At 39.9% G+C, this 22,843-nt stretch overlaps 2 protein-coding genes across 2 annotated transcripts in view; both read right to left on the bottom strand.

The window, feature by feature from the left end:
- Positions 1-2,426, bottom strand: part of SPTBN5 (spectrin beta, non-erythrocytic 5) — a gene marked incomplete at both ends in the record, with an annotated part of 91,492 nt that extends 89,066 nt beyond the window's left edge. Inside the window, one exon of the mRNA XM_080618721.1 lies at positions 2,316-2,426. Coding sequence (XP_080474847.1) covers positions 2,316-2,426 — 111 coding nt within the window. The remainder of the gene's footprint in view (positions 1-2,315) is intronic.
- Positions 2,427-11,253: 8,827 nt separating this feature from the next.
- The window catches only part of EHD4 (EH domain containing 4), a 32,025-nt gene continuing 20,435 nt past the window's right edge, over positions 11,254-22,843 (bottom strand). The window contains exons 4-6 of the mRNA XM_080619415.1: positions 21,175-21,587; positions 18,294-18,458; positions 11,254-15,832 (exon numbers count right to left, since the gene is read on the bottom strand). Coding sequence (XP_080475541.1) covers positions 15,296-15,832; positions 18,294-18,458; positions 21,175-21,587 — 1,115 coding nt within the window. The 3' untranslated portion in view covers positions 11,254-15,295. The remainder of the gene's footprint in view (positions 15,833-18,293; positions 18,459-21,174; positions 21,588-22,843) is intronic.

Here is a 22,843-nt window from a genome sequence, read left to right as displayed (position 1 = left end):
TGAGCAAATATTGAAAAAAAGCGGAAGATTTTGAAAAATAAAATAGAAACCAGCATTTTCAAAATCAAACATTTTGGAAATGCTGACATTTTTACTTCAATGCAAATGAATCTTTTAATCTTTTTATTTTGAGCAGTGCATTCCATTTAAAAATTGAGCTGATAATCCCATTCATAGACTTGTTTTTTACTCAATACATTCAATAAAGTCTATTATGTCCTGCTTGGAGCTGTGCTGCTACCCAAAGTATCCATATTTTTAGCCAGAGTCTCACACTAAGTGAAAGATTAAGTTCTTTTACAAAAATGTATTTCATTGCTGCCAGTGCTGAAGTCACCCAGTGCTTAGGTGATACAACATGACATAGTGTGTACTCTGACCTAACAAGAACTCGCCTTGGGTGTTTCCTTTTGGCCTTATGCCATTAACCATCTAAAGTGTCATTAAAATATATCCCGCAATAATTTACTGTGATTCTGAAATCACAGTAAATAATCTTTAAATAGTCTTCAGAAAAAGAAAAAAAATTAATAAAAAAAAAAATCTGAAATAGTAGCTTTTTTAATTCAGAAATAGTTACATGTAGGGTCAAAAAAAGAGACAAATAATAGACAAGTGCTTTTTCACTCCTGACCAATTATTAATCAGTTTAACAGATCTTTTCTCCAGAGAAAGAAGAAAACAGTGAAAGTGTAAAAGCAACTCAGAGAAACTTTCAGTCTGTACTGTGTGTGGAACAAGAATTCACAACTTTCTCTGACTGATTATCTCCATGAAAAACTCCCTGTTTAGTTGCCAAGCTTTATTTCTTTTTGCATATTAAATAAAATTAAAACTCTGCCTCTGGTATATTACCATAAAAGAAGTCAAAAGTTGCTATATTCTGTGACACTTCTATAAATGAAGAATAGTTCCATTAAAATTTGTAATGAGACAGTCTTCATATGTCTGCTTTATGCCTCACCCAGCAGTAATTTTAATAGCTTTGTTGCATCAGTCTTCTCATAAAGATACCCATCACAAATTGCTTAACAAATCCAACCCAATAGCATCCTTAGCACTACACTTAAAGTAGTCAACAGTGAAACTGGGAATACTGTAGTATGCTGTAGTATGACCCAATCACATTAAAGTGTGTGCTGAAAAGCTGAGACTACATTGCTGAGAAGACCTAGATAAGCCGTCAGTCTCTGCACCATTTCTTACCGTATATGGTTTGGAATGCTCTCGCAGGCTTTTTTCCCCCATGCATTTATGATACATGAACAAGTACTGTGCAGGAAGTCCAGACTGACATTTTGATCTTTGAACTTGAAGGTGTTTTTAAAATGAGAAGGTAGATGTATTTATCTGTAGCTAAACAAAAATCATTTCCTACACCATAAAAACCTAGCTTTCTGCAGGTATGAGAATATGTTTTGTGGTCATTCCATAAGAAAAAGAAACTTCAAAGTTTTCTGTGCCCTGAGGGAGCCTTTGCACCAATCACCAACTTAAAACATGACACTGAAAAAAATGCACGTAGCTCTGAAGCATCGTATAATAATGATGACCTGGAATTGAATCAAGAGTCCTGGTCCTGCCTGGTGCTGCCAAAGTCCATTTTCATTAATATCAGCTACAGACTCTAAAAAACGGAACTGGTTTTAGATGATGCAATTCGCTACTGTGACACAAATACATCATTTTTGCCTCGAATCAGTGTATCTGCAAATAAGTCCAGAGACTTTTGGAATATATTGGAGTTCCCTTGCAAACACAAATCAACTGTACACTAGCTCTGACGCTTTCTGGAAGTCTGAGACTTACTGGAAACAAATTGGTCTATACTTGCATGGTAGTATGTCTGACTGAAGTTGCTATACTTAAGGCAACTTTTCAGAGCCATTGAGCAGCAACTCAAGCAGGACTGATCAGGCAAAGCAGGAAGTCTTAAATTTCAGCTGGGCAACTAGGAACTCAGCATTGTTTGGGGAAGTCCGGACATTTGTAGATGCTTTACTCGTAGGAGATATAAGAGAAAATAAAGATCTTCCTCTGAGATGACCAGCAAGATACAGTGGACATCACAATACGACAGGATTATATACATCTACAAAAGCGAACCCTGGTTTAAGACTGCAAACCTTGAGACAGATGTAAGGTAAAAGTTGTAGGCTGGAGCATTCTGATTAGTCAAAGTCTTCCTTGTCATATGTGTAATGACAACAGTCAAGAAAGATATGTAAAAAACCACATAAAAAAAGGAAACAGTGGGTGAAAGAAATGCAATAAAAACAAGGGAAAAAAATGCCCAGATTGAAGGAGCTACCTACATTATTCCTGAAGAAGACATTGTTCATCCAGTTGGTGAAGGTTTTCTTTTGCATGGACATACGCTGCTCCTGTAGCTTTTTGATGTGGTCTTTCTCATATTCAGTACCCATGGTGACCTAGGAAGTCAGAAACTCCAGTGAGGTGCTCAGAGCTAAAGAGATCTGCTGAGCCAGCTACAAAAACCAGTAACATGCCCAGTGTATGTAGGGAACCCAGCCCCAACAGGTACAAGATTCAATACGACACCCAGTATAATACCTTAATTTCCTTTTGATTGTACTTTGTACTTTAATTTCACTCAACTTCAGTTTTAACCTACTTGAGTTCTCCCTTTTGAAATGAATCTCTAATTTCAGGATGAAAATGTAGCATGTATCTGTGCAGCTTTCTTTCTTTCAGTCTCCCCCCAATCACTTGCTCCTATAAGAAGCCCCATGATTTGAAAGCCATCAAAAGCTTCCTTGGATGTGCTGGCAGCACATGACAGAGAACGGATCTTAGACCCTGTCAGAAAGAGGGGTCTGCAAATCACTTCCAATGCAATGCTCGAAAGGGTGTTATGTTCTTTGAGGAATGATTGAGATGCTGCTCTTGGCTTTCAGACCACAGCATTTCCAACAGAAAACAAATAGCTGCTTAGAATGGAAATGGAACCAACTCGGTTCTTTCCTCTCATGAGTTCATAGTTTGCATATCTATCACTGTAAGGATGGTGACACATAGTCGCATGGACAAGCTCCTAGACTGGGAGTCAGGAAGCTTCCCTAGGCTGCCACAGACTTGTCTGCCTCATCCATATCAATGAAAAATCAGGCTTGTAATTCATTACAGCACCCAGCTGAACATTCAGGAAGATTTGATAGGAGTCTTCCCTTTAGAGCCTGTGACACAATAAACTAGATTTCAGCTCAACCAAACAACTCTTTCGGAGTCATTTCACGTATGATGTAAACCTGTAACAGCAGTGACCAAGCTGTTACGAAGGCAAGAGAATAATTTAAATAAATTTAAAAAATCAGTGTAAAATCCATGCTACAGACATTTCTAGTGACCAGAAATCATCTGCTTGGACTACTGCTATAGCTCTAAGTATCACCTGGATATCAGCCTAGCTGTGAAACCAAGAAACCTGTAAAAGAGGGAGAGGAGAGAGGTGGCTGCAGCTGCCAATCCACTGCGAAGGGAGAAGGGTATGAAAAATGAAAACGTTTGACAAACTGCAGAGGTGTGGAGCAGGGTGACCTGCTTCCTAAATATTGTGTGCCCGTTTGTGAGGGCCCAGTTCTGACCTTTGTGTTCTTTTAATTCATAAAACATGAAATACTGAAAAAAACCCCATTATCTATCCTAGCGTGAGAAGACAGCAATAGGGAACTAGCAACAGCAGTCACTGCAAATTGGAAGTTGCTTGCTTGATAGTTCATTGTGTCTAATAAATATGAAAAATGATGCCATTTTACAAGATGAAAAGCTATGGGAAATGCAGAAGCAATTATTTTTTTACTGCATTTTCTACTTTTTTTGCCCCAGATGTTTCTTAACCCCCACTACTTGACTTCAGCAAATTAGGCACAGCACTGAAGCCTGGCAATTCAGCAGCAACACAGGGAAGGATCACGACCACAGATGAAAGCCTTAAGAAGAATTTAGCAAAGTTTGAAATAAAACTACAAAGAAGATCCTCATAATACTTTCTGACCTTTTGGGCTAGTTCAGCACTGCCTACTTGCTCCATCTGGAGCACAGATATTCAAAGAATTGCCTTTCCCTGCCAGAGGGGCGATATTAACTCACTCCCATGTAATAAGACCATATAGTTAAACCATACCATAATGCCATTTCTGAATTTGCCAAAGAGTTCTCAGAATGTCTGGGAGGTCCTTTTTTTTAAAGGGTTGCTATTCAGCATTGCAGCCATCCTGGACAATGACCAAACTGATTTCATTTAGGTGCAAAGGAAGATCATTTGTTGAGCTACACACAACAGCTGTCCTGTTTTATTAAAGTTAGAAATGCTCCCTGCATTGGTAGATGACTACCCGAAGACAGGTCTCTAACAGATTATCTGCATTTGCAGGATGTAAAGGTAGCGCTAAGAGCCAGAGCTGGCTATAATGATGCATTACCAGAAAAAGATCAAAAAACATTAAAAAAAATGGACTTACTCAGGTTTGGAGGAACGCCTTTCTGCATTCAGCGGTTGGTCACTCTGGAGAATGACTTTCAGTTGTAGATCCACTCCTATTCCTACTTCAGCTTGCTCTTTTCCTGAAAAGTGACCTTTGAATTCAGACACAGAGACCAAGTATTTATGATCTACCTATGAACCTCTCATCTGATCTAAATGAAGTAACCCATAAGAACACCATGAGTAAAGGTTGTAACAGGCCTTGTCCTATCCTTACATTCAAAAATAATATATGAATGGCACCAAAGTTGCTACAAAGCAGTGAAAATAGTCATCCACCATGGTGATGCTTTGAGAAAGAGCATCTTCCACAATTGCACTGAAGGCTTTGACTGATCACAGGCTGCTTTTCTAAAGGAATTCTTACCTGGGAAATTGAACTTGACAGTGGCATCTGAAAATGAAAGAAAGAAAGCACAGCAGAGAGTACAAAGATCAGGGTGATTCCCAAGTGGTTAAATAGGGATACAGCAAATGAGAAGGTGAAATTGTGAAGCGTCAGAATTTTCCTGTCACTGTTTTGAAGAAGCTGATGTACACAGATACCTGCTGCTGGCAGGACAAATTGGGATCAAGCTGGCAGTGTCAGCTGGTTCCAAAGTTTACCATTGATGGATTTCTCATTAACAACAAAAGAGAAAATAATTCTGGTAACTTACACAGCAGCGAGTCCTTTCTGTCACTTACAAGGCCGTGTAAGCACAGAACTTACTGACCTGGCATTGTTGCCAGGAACCAGAGGGTTGCTGCTAGGAAACACTACTAGAAAACAGGCAGGCATCTGAAATCAGAAGCTGTAAATGAAGATGTCCAGCTTGGAGATGAGGGAATAGCAGTATTTTGCCTTCTGGCAAGTGTAGCTTAGTTAGCATACAAAGTGATGGGAGAAAACACGTAAGAAGAAATGAATCAGTCCCCCAAAACTCAGTAAAGATAAAACTTTATGAACTAAATCTGTATCTTCATAATAAAAGCAATTGCTCATAAAACAGAAATGTCATACATAGTGTCACATAAGACAGCTAAAAAGAAAAAGACGAATACAGGTATTACTCAAAATATTCCCTTCAAATTTCTGGACTTCTGTTCACCAAACAACTAATACAATGTGATTCTTAATGATCATTAAATGTGATTAGGAGGACAGGAGAAAAGTGATATGAATTCAGCAACTACCTACATCTCTTCTCTAAGTTCATTGCCTGGTTATAATTCTACTCTTTTCTGTCTTGATTTTAGTTATACCTATCTTCTTCTGAAGGCAGGGTTATAGGCTGTTGTCTTAAATATGGTATAGGTTGGCTAGGTTGTGTGTGTTAAGAAAATGCCCTCGCTCTTATCAAATAGTAGGCAGAGGACCAGTGGGTGAATTGGCCCTGGATGAAGGAAGCGTTTCTCCCTACTGCAAGTTAATTATTTACTAAACAATTAAATGTGTGGAACACTGGCTTTGCTTTTATGACAATATAAGGCAACCAAAGATCTGGTATAAAATTTCACTAACTCCTGAATATCAATCTCCATTTGTAGTGTCTATCTACAGTTCAAAGTTAAAATGGTGGACATTTATGTGACACTGATAAAAGCATTTCCTCAGTTATTTATATCCTTATATATTCATATAATATATTTATATATTTATATATATTTATATTTATATAAGGTAAGAGGAAAGGCACAACAATATTTGTGTGCAGCTTCCTGGAGAGGCAAGGGAAAAATTACCCCTCCAGGCTAATTATGGTCCCTCTCTTGCTGCCTTCGCAGGGAAAGGGAGCCCTGCCACTGACGTCAGGAAGAAGGGCCCAAAAAGCACCCTCCCTTTTGCCTTGTTTTAAGTCTGAAGTGGTTTTCCACAATGGCAGCAGCATTTTCTTGTTTCTTAAGAGGAAGGACCCTGATGTGGGGTTTCCCTCTGCAAAGCGGCAGCCACTCAAGACGTGTTAGGTTTTCTCAGCACCCCTTCTTATCTGCCCACTATCTTGTCAAAAGGGAAACAGAGGCTGGAAATCAAACAAACCTGACACCCAAGCAGCCTGGTTTGCAGCCCTAAAGCTGCTCTGCTCGTAAGCGCTTCCCCCATTGCTCTGCTACTCCTGGAAACACCATGTAAAACAAAGAGGGATGTGGCACTTCCTTTATAGCTGTTTGAAATTCGATTTGTTGTTGGTGGTTTTTTTTAAATATAGTCCTCTTCCTCCCACAACTCCTATGTGAATTCCTGCTGTCTAAGATGGGAAGAAATGTTTAACCCTGTGTTATAAAGAGCATTAAAGTGACAGTCACTGGCAGAGGACTGGCAGAGGGTTGTAGATGCAAGTTTGCTGACCTGAGTGACAGCTGATCTCCATGAGCTGTCCTAGGACAGCAGATCCCTGGCCCTATGGAGTTATAGAGTTCTCCTTGGCCCTGGGCTTCCCCAATCAATGCACTTGCCCACTGGGATCAGGAATCTCTCTGAAGGGAATACATTGCTACAGGCAGGTGCAGATGCCTTCATGTTTGAAAGCATCCCTACATAAAGCCATTCAGAGCTGACACTCCTGTAACTGAATGACCCCTTCATTGCACCAAGCTAATACATCTATGCTCTGAGCTGCCACTGAGCAAAGCCAGCCCTGATTTAAAAGCCATGTGGCCATACTCCTGCCCGCTCTTGCAGACGACTGTGTTTATTCACATGGCTCAGGTGAAAGGTTTGGCACAGCCTGTTACCCTCCATTGCATAAGCTTTGCATACACATGCTCCTCCTGAAGGTATGTGAAAATCCTGTCTGATCTCTGCTAAGAAGAAGGTTCCCCAAATCTCAAAGAAAATGAATATGTTAAGTGCAAACGCATGGGTGACAGCTCAGCCCCTGTACCTCCCACTGTGTCTCCAGCCATGCTGCTTCCACATGTAAGAGTCTCAAAACAACATCTGGGCGTTAACTCTGTGGAGCAGAAAGGCAACCCCTGCTCTGGGCCGTGGGCTTGTAGCCTCCATTGTGCCAAGTAAGCTGCCTGGAGCCAACAGCCTGGGTCCCACAAATAGCCATCCTCCCTGTCACCCTCCCCAACTGCAGGAAACAGCTCATATTCAGTCTCATCAAGGCATTGTGGATGCAGGTGAGGTGAACCATGATCCCAGAATATTTCCTGAACACATCTTCAATTACAGTGAATCTTAGACCTAGTCAGCACAGAGGAGCTATGCTTTGGATACTGAGAACACCAGGGAGCAGCAGGCAGTAATTATTGCAAGAAGCTGTTTGCTCATTTAGGATACTAAGGCTGAAGAAAAGTTGGGGAGTTAGTCAAAAGCAGCAGGAGAGGCATGAACATCTCCAGCTGTCAGCCTGCACTGATTCCCAGCTTCCACAGGCCTCTCAGCTGAACTTTGTCCCTAAATAGCCAAATACTTCTCTCAGCGTCTCTTCCCAAAGGGCTTCAGCTCTCCACCCCCACGTAACCCCTCTGTGTCCCCCACATACCTGCCTTCCCAGCGCTGATGTCACCCAGCTGTGGGCAGAGGGATCCCCAGCGGATGGAGCCCCAGCTCTTCTTAAAGCTGAGCTCTGCCTGAAGATCTAAACCGGCATCCCAGGATGCTGGGTTGTTACAAACCTCAGCCTCCCCATGCTCTAGTCTAAACTAGAAATTGCTTTTCTCTTTGAATAGTTGGCTAGTGGCAACATGACATCAACAGGGAGCAGAATTCAAGCAGAACAGTCGAATTACATCATCCAAAGGAACTGGAGCCCCTCACTGCATTTGAAAAAGAGGACGGCTTAAAACAAAATCAGATGGATTTATTTTTCCTGGCACGAAGAAGCTCAGTCATCTTTTTGAAACAGAAAATATACGTTTGCTTGTTCAGTCATGAATTAAAGACATTTTCTCCTCAGAGCTGTTTATATTATCTTGAAATTTTCCTTCTGTTTCTGAACCTCAAATAGTTAACGTAAGAGCTTCAAAGTCTTTGAGGGATGAACACATGGGACACAGGACTTTAATTCTCTTTCCATTTCATCTGTAGATAAAGGGTTTCAAGTGACAGAATAGCCTTAGTATTTTGAACATCAAACTGAAAATTGGCCTCAGAAATCACTGTGTTGGCAATGCCAGATCTAACCAGTGTATTTTTATCATCTGGCTCAGATGTTTTCATTTTTATTCATTGCTACTAAGGAAGACCACTGCATGACAGCAAAACTTGTCCTTTACAGCTGTATTTTAGGAGATTGTTTGTATATTGGAGTGATAAAGCATTTAGCTTTATTTAAGCTGAAACAAAATTGTGAGACTTACATGCAGATTGGCATCCAGCACCTTTTATGCCAGAGGACTGCACCACAAGGGTAGTGTATGCTGTGGTATACTGTCAGGTTTTGGTCCCCTGCTGTCTCAGTCAGCAGATTACTGACTACGGTCACAGCTCCCTCCCACCCCAGCTATCCCAGTTTCACTGTGATGGCCACCCAGTAGCGTGGAATGATTGAGAGTAGTTGGCAAAAGACATAGCATTGTACAAACAGTTAACATTAGGGGTGGATATTTTAGCAGACAAGAGATGAAACAGGGCAGTGCAAAATGAAGAAATATTGCAGTTACTCTTCCTGCAGGCTAAAATTGCCAAGCAGTGAACTTACTGGTTACAGTTACATTGTCATCTAACGGCTTATTTTCAGACTAGACATGAAACGAATGCATCTTGAGAAAAAATACAGAATAATCTGAAATTGCTAAGCAGTTGTTTAAAAAATGTTTTAAAAATGATAATCATACATAGAAATCTTACAGTGCATCTGAAATACAGCATCTGGTGAGAGGTATGTACCATCCATGTAAAATGAGCTACTTTCACTACGATGAAATCTTTAGAGCTCCAGACTGAAGTTGAACATGGGTGACCAAACTAGTATCATCTTGGAAAGAACATGGACAAGCTCCATCTCAGAGATAATGTGGGAGAACAAGGTAGACCTAGCACTGATGACTTTCCAGTATTCACTGGACCAGAAAGTAACTGAGACCACAGTTTCTTTCCTGTGTGGTGAAAACACCTTCATGCTAGCACCTCAAACCTGTTCTAGCATGAAGTCCTGTGGGGAAAGGGAGAGGAACCTATTTCAATACCATGGTTTTCACATGAGAAGATATTTTTCTCTCAGTGATCAGAAAAGCCATATAGATACAGGACTTCTGAATATATTTGTGCTAAACATGTACACCTCTTCCTGACTGTGTTTGGATCACCACTGGTGTTTGCTGAGTTTGGGCATTTACTTCAAGAAGACAGCTCATTGCCATAAATCCCAAGAGAAGGAAAACACCTTCAGCAAATGTGTTTGTTCATCCATCTAAGTGCGGCAAGGCAGCCAGATTTCTCTTTGGTGCTTCCAATCCAAGACAACCAGGCTAGCCCAAAGGGCAAGCTTTCTAAAAGGTCCTCTGCACTCACAGTTAGTTCTTGTAGTATGATAAAGCCTTGGATCACAGCTTCAGATAGCATCTGCTCCGAAGTCCTTACAAATACACCAAACATGGGAGCCAATAAAATGGTTCTGAGAAACCAAACAGTACAGTACACATAAATAGAAAAGTTTCACAGTTTAAGGATGCCAACTATTAGAAGTAACAATTACTGCAAAACTTACAGTTGAACTGCTTGTGTCGACATTCGTTTGCTTTTCCCCTTGTCCAAATAGAAATTGTGGATTAGAGTAGAATATCTAACTATGAAGTGTGCTGTATATTTTTCGAAGTCTGACATGTCTTGTAAGGGGAGTATGTAAAACACCACTCTGCTAATAAAACCCCAAACTCCAAGTCTCATTAAAACCTCCTTTTCTCCAAACTACTTCTGACTTTTATAAGGAACAGTTCAAACAAGCCACTGCAATTCAACAGCAATGGAGCCTTTGGGAACCCACAACATTGTTTGCACATGAAACACTTGTTTTCATGTGACATATGGTGACCACCACCAGCAAAACAGCCTAGCTTGCTAACACTGCCTCATATAAATCCTTTTAACTCCACAGCAACTTAGATCTGACAGCAGTAGGAGCAACAGCTGAATATGGCATCCTGATAGCACAGATGTGTATTTGGAGATGCTTCAAGTAAGTTGTGTGTCTATAGGGGGAGAGAGGCAGGAGGAATTAATTTAAGCACAACATTAAAATTAATGTTCTTTTGATGTAATTGGTTATTTATAAACAGTAGGTAGCACAGTGTAGAGGATGTGCTTGGATTTTGGGGGGCAAAAATATTAACAAAGTACTTTCTGTTAAACTGTTATTGAATCGACTCTTATTTTCAAGGTTAGCACTGCCAGTGAAGATAAAAGAAGTGCCTTTCAGCTCAAGTCTCAAGCTTTCAATCCACACAGGAAGTTTTTGATTTATCTTCCATACTTAGAATGTAAGAAATTTTTATGCATAGACATTAAGAAACTCCAAAATTACATTCTGCTATAAAAAAGCTGATTGTTGAGAGGTGCTCAAGATGTGGAGCTGTTTCATTTTTCCTTTAAAAATATAATTCTGCAGTCCAGCCTTGGTGTGGGCAGTAATTACAGCAACAAGTTCAAGGACACAGAAGAGAAAGAGCCGTAACCTATTGTGGATACATAAATGGAGGTGGAAAAATAAGCAGCTTGCCAAATAGCTACTATGCCTATGAGCCTTAAGTAGCAGGATTACAAAATCCTAGTCACTGACAGATTACCTTCTGGAAAGAAGCTTACAAAAGAAATTCTCAGGTAATTCAATATTAGTTTATTAAATCAGCAATGTTTATCACCACTTTCTAAAAATGATTACAAAGCATATTAAAATATATTACAGTATCTGCAAAGAATTTCTTGTGTAATAAAAGTGCAACGATAATGAATTTACAACTTTGTTTGCCTAGTTGGACAAACTGATGCACACTGCACAGATCAAGCTTTCCCTCAAAAATCAAGAGTGCCTTTGAAGTGAAAAATACAGTATTTAACAAAAATATTAGAAAAGGTGAGCATGTGAAGTAGAAAACAAAGTTAACGTGCATTCTGTCAGTGCTGTTACACATACCCATCAAACCATACACTTCAAACTCTGCTTGAATTCAAACAATGAAGATCCACTGAAGTGAGTGCACATTGTGAAGGGAAGGAAACAAGAAGAAAAAGAGGGCACATTTCAAGTACTGGGGACCATGTTGAAAGTCAGGGACCAGATACTGCTGCTGTGAGACCAGGTTCCACACAGATCCATAACATCCCCAACGAACAACTGGGACCTCACTCTGCCCTAAAAATCTTTGTAAACTCACCATTTTCAAGTGTCACAGCTGTAAAGGCTGTCACTGTCCTGAAGTGTGGTTATGAGCGGTAGCTCCACATTTGCTGTTCCAATCTACAATAAAATTCTAATTCATTCCTGTGGGAATGGAACTAGGGTTGGGTGTTAAAACTCTTTTGGAATAGTTGCAGGAGGTAAAAGCAGCAGTTTCTACTACATCAGTGGGCACTGATTTCACGGTATGAATTACTGGCAATTTTGAATGGTCTCACAGCAAATGTAATCAGAATCTTAGGCATATAATGGCCAACAAACCCAGTATCTTCATCTTTCTTCAGCAGATGTTAGTATCAAACTAAGACCAGAGGTTACTTTGTGTAACTGCTGTTCCCAATAACAATGCCGCACAATTTCATGAGAGAAGGTAATCCCCCTGACTTCTCACACTCCTAACACATGGACTCACTGACTCCACAGAACATTATCCAAACTGTTGCATGTGGCTGGTTTAACTAACTGAATGGGCTTGCAGGATCTGACAAGCCAGAGCACCAGCAGGGCAAACAGAGTAGGCCCGTGGGTCTGTGAGGAGGTAGTGAGAAAAGAGATCCCTTCCCCTGAGCAACAGCAACCTACTGTATCGGTTTAGCTGTGCAACAAACTGACGTTTGAAGTACACAATGAAACATATTTTATTCCTATCAATGAAGTACAATGCTAGTGCACATATCCAGAAATACATTTACACATGTAGCTCTGCATGCCAATCCTGAAACACTTCTTTTCCTCCAGATAAACAGAGAAAATCCACCTCTACTCCTATTTATGCTTCACACATTCCCCTTCCAAATCCCACAGGAGGCAAAGCAAAATATTTCAACCCCAGTGGACAAAATATTTTAACTTATCAAAATGATGCATTTCAATTTGTCTACCTGAAGCCCAAGCTACCTTACTGTCATGAAGACTGAAAAAAAGCTGTGTTCTCCGTTTTACTACCAATAAAGCCAGAAAAATAAAATCACTGAGAAACTATCCTGCTCCTCTCACTGAAGAAGGATATTTCCACCAGCATGGGATCACATGGCTCCAGTGCATTTGGAGCATCACCCCTGGAAGTTTCAGTTCCCACTATGTGTAGCATGTGTCCACCCCTGGAACCCTATGCTGCTGAAGAGCAAGGTAAGGCAGACAGAGTTGGAAGATCAGCAGCTTCCCAGAATCTCTCAGCTTTGTCCATACTATAATAGTCACAATACAGAAGCTTTGCTTTCTTTCTCCCAGTGGCTTTACTTACTAAGCTAGTCAGATTGGTCTTCAGTATATGAATTTGTTACTGACTGCAGACACTAATCACAAACAAGCATACATTACTGCTTCTGCAGCCTCTTTTACAATTCCTGCAGTGTTTTTAGACTACTTTTTGTTCAATGAAAAATAAATTACATAGAAAAATCAGTTACTCTGCAGATGTACAGTCACACAGGTAGACTCATGGTCAAGTTTCACAGCTCTACTAAAGTGCACAGACATGCACTAAGGCTAATATGGCTTCTAATTTAGGTCTAACATAAATAAAGCTGGTATGCTTGAATGATGAAAGGAAAAATGAAGTATTAAAAAAAAGCAAGCAAACCCTCAAGAACAGTTTAAACATGCCAGGATATCCTTGATATGGGCCTGGAAGCCTGGCAAGGTAAAGGTGTTCTTCTGTTATTACTTAAAATAGCTTCATTGTTTTCCCATAATAGAGCCCTGGCAAAGTTCATAGTAATTTCACATCAGAATAGAACACACAAAAGATAAGAGGTCCAGAAAGATGTTAAGTATTAAACCTGACTGACAACCTACAAACGTACATTTTGAAGAAGGAAGCTTTCTCTTCTTAGGTCACCTATAAATCTGAATGTATAGGTGTGACTAAAATCTCAACTGGGAGACAATACCTAAATTACATCCCTCCCTTCCCCTACTGCAAGGATGCTAACATACTTTTTGGCTTGCTCTGTCTCAGAAGGCACTACTGCTACTACTTGCTGAGACAAACAAAAAGTGCTCAAAACTACAGTACCTTTGATGTGAAGGGTATTTCATACAACACATGGAATACAAGTCAATTCCTGCTTACATGCATAGAGCAAAACTGACTGCCAAGTTTGATTTTAGAGAAGAACTGGCCCTCCCTGAAAGACCCAAGTTCACAGGGCCAAATATTTGTGTTCTTTTAAGGTACTGATAAAAATCAGTCAGAAGCCGTTATGTTCATCTTGGACTGTGTTGTTAGAAAAACTAATGTTTATAAAGCATCCATTCCTTTCACAGACTGTTTTTGATAAAGGAGTAACATCTGGAGGGACCAGTCTATCATTTATTACAGTCAATGTAAGGATTCCTGATAGCTTTCCTGTCTCACATCTGCCACCATAGGAATCAAATCTCTCTTTTGTGGTTGTCAACTACACATTAGCAAAAGAAAGCATTAAAAACTTTTCTTAAAAATATAATATATTAAAAAATATAGCGATAACTGTATAATTACCTCTAAATAGAAATTAAATACCAGTGAAAATTTCCCAAGACAATGTGATGTGTTTTGATGAGGCTGACTTTGAGCAATGCACCTTTTCTAACAGAAAGTGAGGCTTGATTTTCAATGGAAACATGATTTTCTTTTTTTTTTATCCTTTTAGCTTACGAAAACATTCTGTTGTCACTTTGAACAATTCAGGAATTTATTGTCTGGAGAGCAGCTAAACTGAAACTGCAACAGAAACTCCAAGCTCAAGGAACAAAGGAGATTCAGTTCTTCTAATCGTAATACTGAGTATATAGTGCTGTTTAAAATTGAATCAGAAGTTCTTCAGATAACAAGACACAATGATGACAGCTTGAAAGAATAATTTTAGCATTTTGCATTTCCAGCTATAATCAATAGTTTTAAAACACATTTGCTTTTGTTCTGACCACTTAAAAGACTCTTCTTTTTTTCTAACCCCTTATTAAATAATAAAAAGAACAAAAATAACATTTCTTTTTATATCAGCCTTTTCTTAAACTATAGAGATGCTGACATTCACTCCATGCCTGAAGTCTTTTTTAACGTAGAAAATGTTCCTTGCATAGGCAGGTGAATTTAATATTTAGAGCTTCCTTGCACTATTTAAAATAGTTTGGAGAAACTTGCGGTTGGTAAGTATTTAGATTTGGTGACAATCAGTGATTTTTATACATGGTCTTTTCTGCTTTATGGTTCTAGAGGCAGCAAGACATGGAAGCAGGACTACAAAAAACATTTTCACCTTACGACAGATCTATACAAGGCACTTGTGATAAGCATGTCTAAGTGAAGGTCAGCAGGAACAGCTACATGAACATTTTTCCTGCTACTGTGCTTCTAATTTCAGTAACTTGTGTGAAATGTGCTGTGAGGTTTAATGATCTAAGCCTAATTTCAAATTTCGGTGGTTTCAACATGTTTGTTGAAAGATTTCCAAACCCCTCATTCTTCTCCCTTTATTTTTCACTCTGCTGTCTGGAAAGGTTTCCTGTGAGATGGTGGCACCAGGTGGGAAGGTAGCGTGCCAGGTAGTTCATATCCATCCAGTTTAATCTTGATGAGATGCTTTGCTAATGCAAACTCCTCATCATCCAACATGCCATCACCATCACAGTCTGCAAGTTTCCAGATCTTCCCCAAGACACTGTTGGGTAGTTTTGAAGTCACCATCTCCTTCTTTGCACTAATCCCCGATATTTTGCCATTGATTGGTGACAGAGTGTAGAAAATCTCATCATAAGCAGGTTTATCTTTGGCAACAACCCATTCCTCTTCATCAGCTCCTTCCTTAGCACCTTCTCCATATCCGTGGCCAAAAGGTCCTGCCATGGTGCCATCAAATGCTCCACCATGTACTATCTCTGTGGGCATATTGCTCTCTTCTTGTCTGATCAGGTTCATCAGAGAGGCAATTTTGTTGGCTAGCATGTTATCCACAGCTTCAATTAGCTTCGGTTTCAAAGAATGAAATTTAGTGAAGTCATAATTCTCCAGCAACTCCTGTAAGTGACAAAGGTTTCAGTGACAGTAGTTAGAAACATTTCCAATACATTGAAGAGGCTAAAGAATGGGCTTCAGATTAAAATAACCTGTTATCTTTTGAAGCAGTTTCCACAACTGAAACTGCTCTTGAAGTTCTCAAAACAAAGCTGACGCATACGTACCATACACACAATATATTCAAACACATGAAGACAATTTTGTAGCAGTGTATGAGCTTGTCTATTAAATTACATTTACAAAACAATTTTCAAAGCTGTAATGCATAAAATCATGGGACTTGATGAATGTTGCTGAACAACTTTCCATTTGGTGATTTTCGTCCAAATATCAAAGGAAACATGCAAATAGGTCCTCAGTCCTGCTAGCACTTATGCAATGTTTGAAGTTAAAAATAAATGCAAGAGTTTAGAGGCCTGATCCGATTTTATAGATTAAACTCCTTGCTTGTGGTTAGCCCATGAAGAAGTGTCCTTTACCAATAAAGAAAAACTGAGTTGGGATAACAGCAGCAGTGTTTTCATAGAAGTGTTGCCAGAGCTCATGAAGTCCTATGGTCCCTGCCCAGTTTTCATCTTGTACATAACTCTAGTAACCTCAGCGAGATGTTTAACTAGGTGGTATGTGCTATGCCAACACAAGCCCAAGCACGTTTTACACCAGAGCACTAGAAAATTAAAAATGCTTTAGGCAATTATTAAATGATTTCTACGTGCAAAATGCCAATCAGGAAGAGGGAGTTACAGTGGAAACAAACACCCCAAACATGCACACACCTGCCCAAACCCCTCTCAAAATGGTGTTAACCTGCTTTAACAGATCCCATCTACCACCTCAGGGAGCTGCTCCCATACATATCAGAACTATAATGGTATGAACCAAAGAAACCTGAAGCACAGGCAAGTGGCCTTGCTCATGCACACAGAACTTCGGATTTCTCACAGGAAAACTGCCAATCAACAACCATCACTCTGTTCAGGTGACATTTATACAAAATCATGTGATTCCTGGCAACTGATCAGTATAAATTTATGACATGCAATACACCTTAGAAAGCAAAGGTCAAACCTGCTATCTGTCTTGGCACAATTTTGTTTTCTCATAATTCTGCTCCTCGTTACAGGAGTGACTGATCTCTCGTGTATATATTTGCTGCCACCTGCTGCTGAGACTTAGTGACATGCACTATTAGTTTGATAAAGTTCCATTCAAATTTTGTTTCAGTATTCAAACTGACAAGTGACCACCTCTCATTTTCTTGTTTTGCATCACCAACAAAAGTGGCAAGGGAAGAAAGAGTCAACTTTTTCCATAGAACCCCCTTTAAAAGCTCAACTCATTAAACCCTTGAACAATCCTGCCTGTGAAAACATAGACGAAATAGATTTTGTTCTTCATCTATAATTTGCTGTCTCATGTTAATACCCAATTCCCAAGTTACTTTAGTTCATAAAAAACCCCACTTGTGCATCCCTATAGATTGGGTTATCAGCCAATCGTCACTTTTTATGATTAGCAGTGTAAGCATATCACATAAGTTGTCAGAATGATATGCAAGTGTCAATCTAGAAAGCATCCTCCATCACAGCCATTCAGCTTCCAAGCTGAATTATCTTCTAATTCAAAGGACATTTAAGAAGCTTATGATCTGAGATCCAAAAAATTGCAAACTGAGGCTTGTGGAATAAATTGAAAACCATTGCTAACATAACATTAGCTGTACTTCCCTAGGGTGCTCTCTAAACAACTCACCTCAAATCAGAGGACAGAAATAAAAAGGTGAGAAAGTGACAGGAAGTTGGTAGCAAAATTGCATACAGTTCAAAAGAGAAACAAGAGGCAAAAGTAACAGTAAGATTATAAACTGAGAATATTTCTCTCTCTTCATAGAATACAAGCTCGAAAGGACAGGATAAAACTGAAAGGCACCATTTTCAGAAGAGACAGGTTGGAGGTTGTATTTTTCAGGTAACACATTGCCTTTGTTACTAGCAAATAGTATCAGTAAGAACAAGAACGGAGTAGGGTAAAAATGAATAATATGTGACTAAGGATATCCTCACCTACACAAGTACATGATAGCATTACAGAAGCAATATAAAGTAAGAACCAGCTTAACACATAACTGTCCACTGCCATTGTTTTTGTGCAAAACCTTTAGTACTACTTGCCACGAGAGATCAAGTATTTACTAACAGGACAGAGGACTTTATTCTTACAGCAATTGCTAAAGTCCTGTATCAGTGAATGCACACTAAGCAAGTGACCACGTCTTCTTGCTTGCACACTGCTTTCAAGTCATGCTAACCCCATAACAGACACATGATCAATTCTCACTTCAGCTGCCTATTGTGAATATTCTAAACTATAATGCTGAGATACTCTGCCCTACCTTTTCCAATTTGGCAATCCTGGTAGAAATTTAGTACTGTTTCAGTGAAACTGCAATCTATAATCTTACCTGCATTTTCTTGACTTCAGGGAAGTCTCCTGCTGAGATATGGTATTCCCTTTGCAGCTGGATGTAGATCTCTGGTAATCTGCTGATCAGTTCCTTCTTCTTGTTCTCTTTTCCAAATACAGAAGGCATTTCTTTTTTCAGATAGCTGATGATATAAGCATGAACCTAAGAAGAAGCAAAACTGAAATCACGACTACTGTTTATCTCCACTTAACATTAATGTTCTTCACCCAGGTCATAAAAAGAAAGTTTCCATATGTCAGCTCAAGGATAAGATAATATTAATGACTGTGTCTGGAACTTCACATTTACATGAACAGTTACCAACTAGCTTTTGCTGCTTTCAGCATTCCTTTGAGGGCAGAGAGAAAGCAAACAGATTTAAAAGAAATAGATGCACATTTGCAGTTTAAGGAGAAGCAAGGTACAGCATCCCATCAGTACCAAATGTGAAAAAACAAACAAGGCCCCAAAACCACATTCTGATGTGACATGCATGGATCATACAGAACACTAGCCATACTGGTCCATCTGTCTCAGTGCTAATGATTTGTAACTCCATTTGCCTCACCAATTATCGTGGGAAGAAATGGAATAATGCTTCAAGTAATCCAAGCATGCTAAGTCAAGGGCTATCTAACTGAAATGACACTGCATTCCTACCTATTTATTCCCAGAGAAGCGAGTACCTACAGTCTATATATATGCATTCACCAGAGGATGATAAAGCAGTCAGTATACTGTAAGAACAGCATGCCATGGCTGCCTTGTGAAGCCTTAGTGAAAAAAGCAGAGCCTTTCCAGCATATAAAGACATTAATTTTAGATGACAAGCTCTAAAACACATTAACACTTGCAGAGCTCTTAAGAGTTTCCTACCTGCTATGATCAAGTTAATCCAGTGCTGCCATCCATCCTGCCCATGCACACTTTTTCTCCCCTTACCCTGAACCATTCATCTCTTCCCCTTTACCACCCTCCCACCACCTTTCACCACCAAAAGGATCTTCCTGTCCCTGCCCATGGCAGGGGGGTTGGAACTAGATGATCTTAAGGTCCTTTCCAACCCTAACTATTCTATGATTCTATGATTCTTGGCCACACAGCAAGTGATCTGGTCCAGGACAGACAAAGTGGTTGCACTTCTTAACTGAGGTGAGTTCACTTATCCAGTTCGTTGCATGGACACTGATATTCTGTGCATGAAAGGGAAGTGCCAGGGCAGCCTGCTTTTATCAGCAATGCACATCTATCACAACTTAATGTCACCAAACTGCTTTCCTAAGCTCTGACCTGACCAGGATCACTGAAGTGAAATGACCTTCACAACAGGACAAATCTTTGCGAAACTCGGGTCCTTCTGCATTAAAAAAATGATGCAGCTGTTCCCAAAACAGAAGTTACTTGAATTTTCACACAGAAAACGTTAGAAAATTAGAAAACAGGTCTATTGAACTGCTAAGCAGTAAAAAGCTGAAATTTTGAAGTCCAGGGGAAGACAGACCAACAAAAAAAAAAAAAAAAAAGTAGAAAAAAAGGGATCATGTAGATGTGGTGGAAGAATAATACTTAATATCTATGAAAATAAGGCAGAATGTGCCTTAAACTATTCTGCACAAATCTTACACAATCTGTACAGGGGTAATGCTCTCCCATTCCTTTCCTTGCTTACTGAGGAGGTTTACCTGAAACTGGAGAAAAAAAATCTCTGTTTTTAAAGAAAAACGATGTAACCAGTTTTTATTTGCACAACTTTCATGCAACATCACTTCCTCGTATCTAAAAAGAGTGTATGCATTCTAATTGCAGATATATTTAAATTTCTACAGAGGAGAAAAAATAAAGAGCATGAAGAAGCAGGGTTTCTGCATAAACCCATGAAATTTTCTGATAGTGTAGATATGAGTATTTCTTCAGAAAGACAGAACTGATTCAGCAAATATCTGTCTAAGAGTTTATAAATAACAAAGTAATTTTATGGATCTTATGTTAAAAAAATACTTCTAGAAAAAACAGAAAAGTACATATATATAGTTCACAAGCACTAAGAGTTTTACATGTGTATGCTAAGCGGTCTAAGGTCTGCCAGAAGGCACATGTGTTTCTTGTAGATAAGAACAGTTCCCCTCTTCAAAGTGGGATAGTGAGTCACAGGACTTAAGAAAAAATGCCTGAAGTTGACAGCAAGTTAAGAGTTTGCTTTTGGTTTTTTGGTTACTGAATATGTTTTAGAAGAGATTAAGAACAGAGCGGCATAGAAATAGGAGAAAAAAAACCCTGATACAATGCTGTGAGAAATGATTTTTGAGTGCCCTTACTTCAAGTTCAGTTGGAAGACAGAAAGACAACACCAGGAAGTTTACATTGCCGCTTTCCTGCAGATAAACAGTGTATTCCCCTTCCATAGCTGTCTAATTAGTGTGTCCTATGAACAGTGTATTTTGTATTCACCTTCATCCATTTTTATATTACATTACAAAGAAATACCTAAAGGTGATCCATCTGACAGTCTTCCATTTCAAGAATAACTGTAACAATTGAAAGCAAAAAGCTGACAACCACATCCACAAAACTGATTGAGATCATAGCAACATGTAACAAAATAACATGAGGAACACGATTTAAATGGAATTTTCAAAGAAGCAACTGCTTTCAGGAGCATTTCCTAAAGCTCAGGACACACAAAAAACCCCAAACCAAAACCCAAACAACCTTTAAGCGTATCATTACATTCAGAGACTTAAGTAAGACAACGTAAGAGGTGGTATACACCCTCAGATGACTGTTCTTACACCAATGTAAGTGCAAATCCTCTTCATTTTTTTGCTTAGAAGTCCACACTGTTCATTCAATTAATTTAGGGCTTTTTATCTTTTCTTACCTTTGCAAGTCTTGCCCTCTTAATGAGATCATTGAGTTTGCGCACAGCAGCCTTCTGAGGGAGACCCTGGATATCCTTGAAAAGATCCTGTGCCTCAGCTTCAAAGAGTCTTCGATTCTCTGTGTTTCGAAGAGGATTAGACCAGAAGGAGCCAATGTAGACTCGCAGCACCTCTGGAGTGTTGATCACCTTTCCCAGGGACCACATGAGTGCACCGTAGACCCTCATCAGCTGCTGTGTGTCCACTTGGTCAGCCTTATTAAGCACCACTCGAATCTTGTCATCCTGGCCCCGGAATGACTTAATAGCCTCTGAAAACTCATCGGATATATCCAGCTTATGGGCATCAAAAAGGAGAATGATGCGATCAACTCTCTCGGCAAACCACTGGAGGACTTGGCAGAAGTCGTAGCCTGAAGGAAGAATATACTATTACAGTCCTGCCATTCAGAAAAGCAGGTCTCAGAGAATGTAGGGCTGGGGATAGAGAACAAGGGACTCACAGCATCACGGGGGGGGGGAGGGGGGGGAGGAAGGAGATAGTCCACCTGGAGGAGAGCATCTGTGGACAATGAGGTCAGGCCAATTGTATGCCACATTTCCTTAGACCAGTCTCACTGCTACAGCCTTTTATTTTTATCATTGCCATTCCCTCAACCTTGCCATCCATCTCTTATGTCACTATCTTCTGTGCTGCTGTGAGTTACCATCTCACACCCACGTTTGCTTCTTCTCAGGAGTTCTGGCTCCACCACAGCACGTAAGCCATGCTGGTCTGTGGAACTCTTATCAGAAGCATTCTTTGTCAATGTTAATACTGATCACTTTGGTAGCATTGCCTATCTGTACTGACAAGGGAAACAGTGCAGGTGCAGCACGCCAGAGTAAGTCAGCAACTAAAAATACTTGGATTTTCAAACCATTTCCAAACTCACCTCCTTTTGCATTGCAACATGTGCTGTTATTTCTGCCACAGCAGACTCAGAGATAAAATTTACAAGTAATGTGCCTGTGTTGCGATGGCTTTGGGGAGGTGACAGATTGCAGAGCCTGAGCAGTGGCCATTCTGATCATCCTAAACTTTTTGATGTTCTGAAGGAAAGCCTATTCTTAGCACCTGTCTGAATGCTTTTGTAAGTGCAGCTGGTGCCTAATCCATACAACAAATAGTATTCAGGAGTTGCTTATTCAGAAGTGACACATCTAATCTGCAGAGAGTCACCACTAGTGACATGGCATGGGGCTTGGCGTGGATGTGACTCAGCTTGCTTGAGTAAGGAACAGCAAGGCATGAACTGGGAGCCAACATCCCACCCCTCCTCTTCCTCTTAGAAACAAACCAGAGCTAAAAGAGGGAGCAGTCAAAATGCAACGACTGGTGTAAAGTAACCCAAACAGAATAAATGGTTTTGCTCCCAGCTGAGTACGTTCAAATGCAAACAGCAAAGAAAGCTCAGTTACCACCTGTGAGCCCTCCAGGGTGTCTTGGGTCACTTCCCAGCTGTGCAAGATAAGCTTTTAAACCTCCAATCCCCCAGCCAACAAAACCCGCTTAGACTACTCATACATGAGCCAATTATTCAACACTTATACACCTGGCCCAGATACAAGCAGAAGACTTCATCACTCCTCATTCTCCCTAGCATCTTTGAAACAGTACACGTAAAGT

The sequence above is a fragment of the Psittacula echo genome (assembly GCF_963264785.1).
Source record: "Psittacula echo genome assembly, chromosome: 5".
Classification (NCBI taxonomy): domain Eukaryota; kingdom Metazoa; phylum Chordata; class Aves; order Psittaciformes; family Psittacidae; genus Psittacula; species Psittacula echo.
Note: the sequence above shows the minus strand (reverse complement) of the source record. Positions and strands in the feature narration are given on the sequence as shown.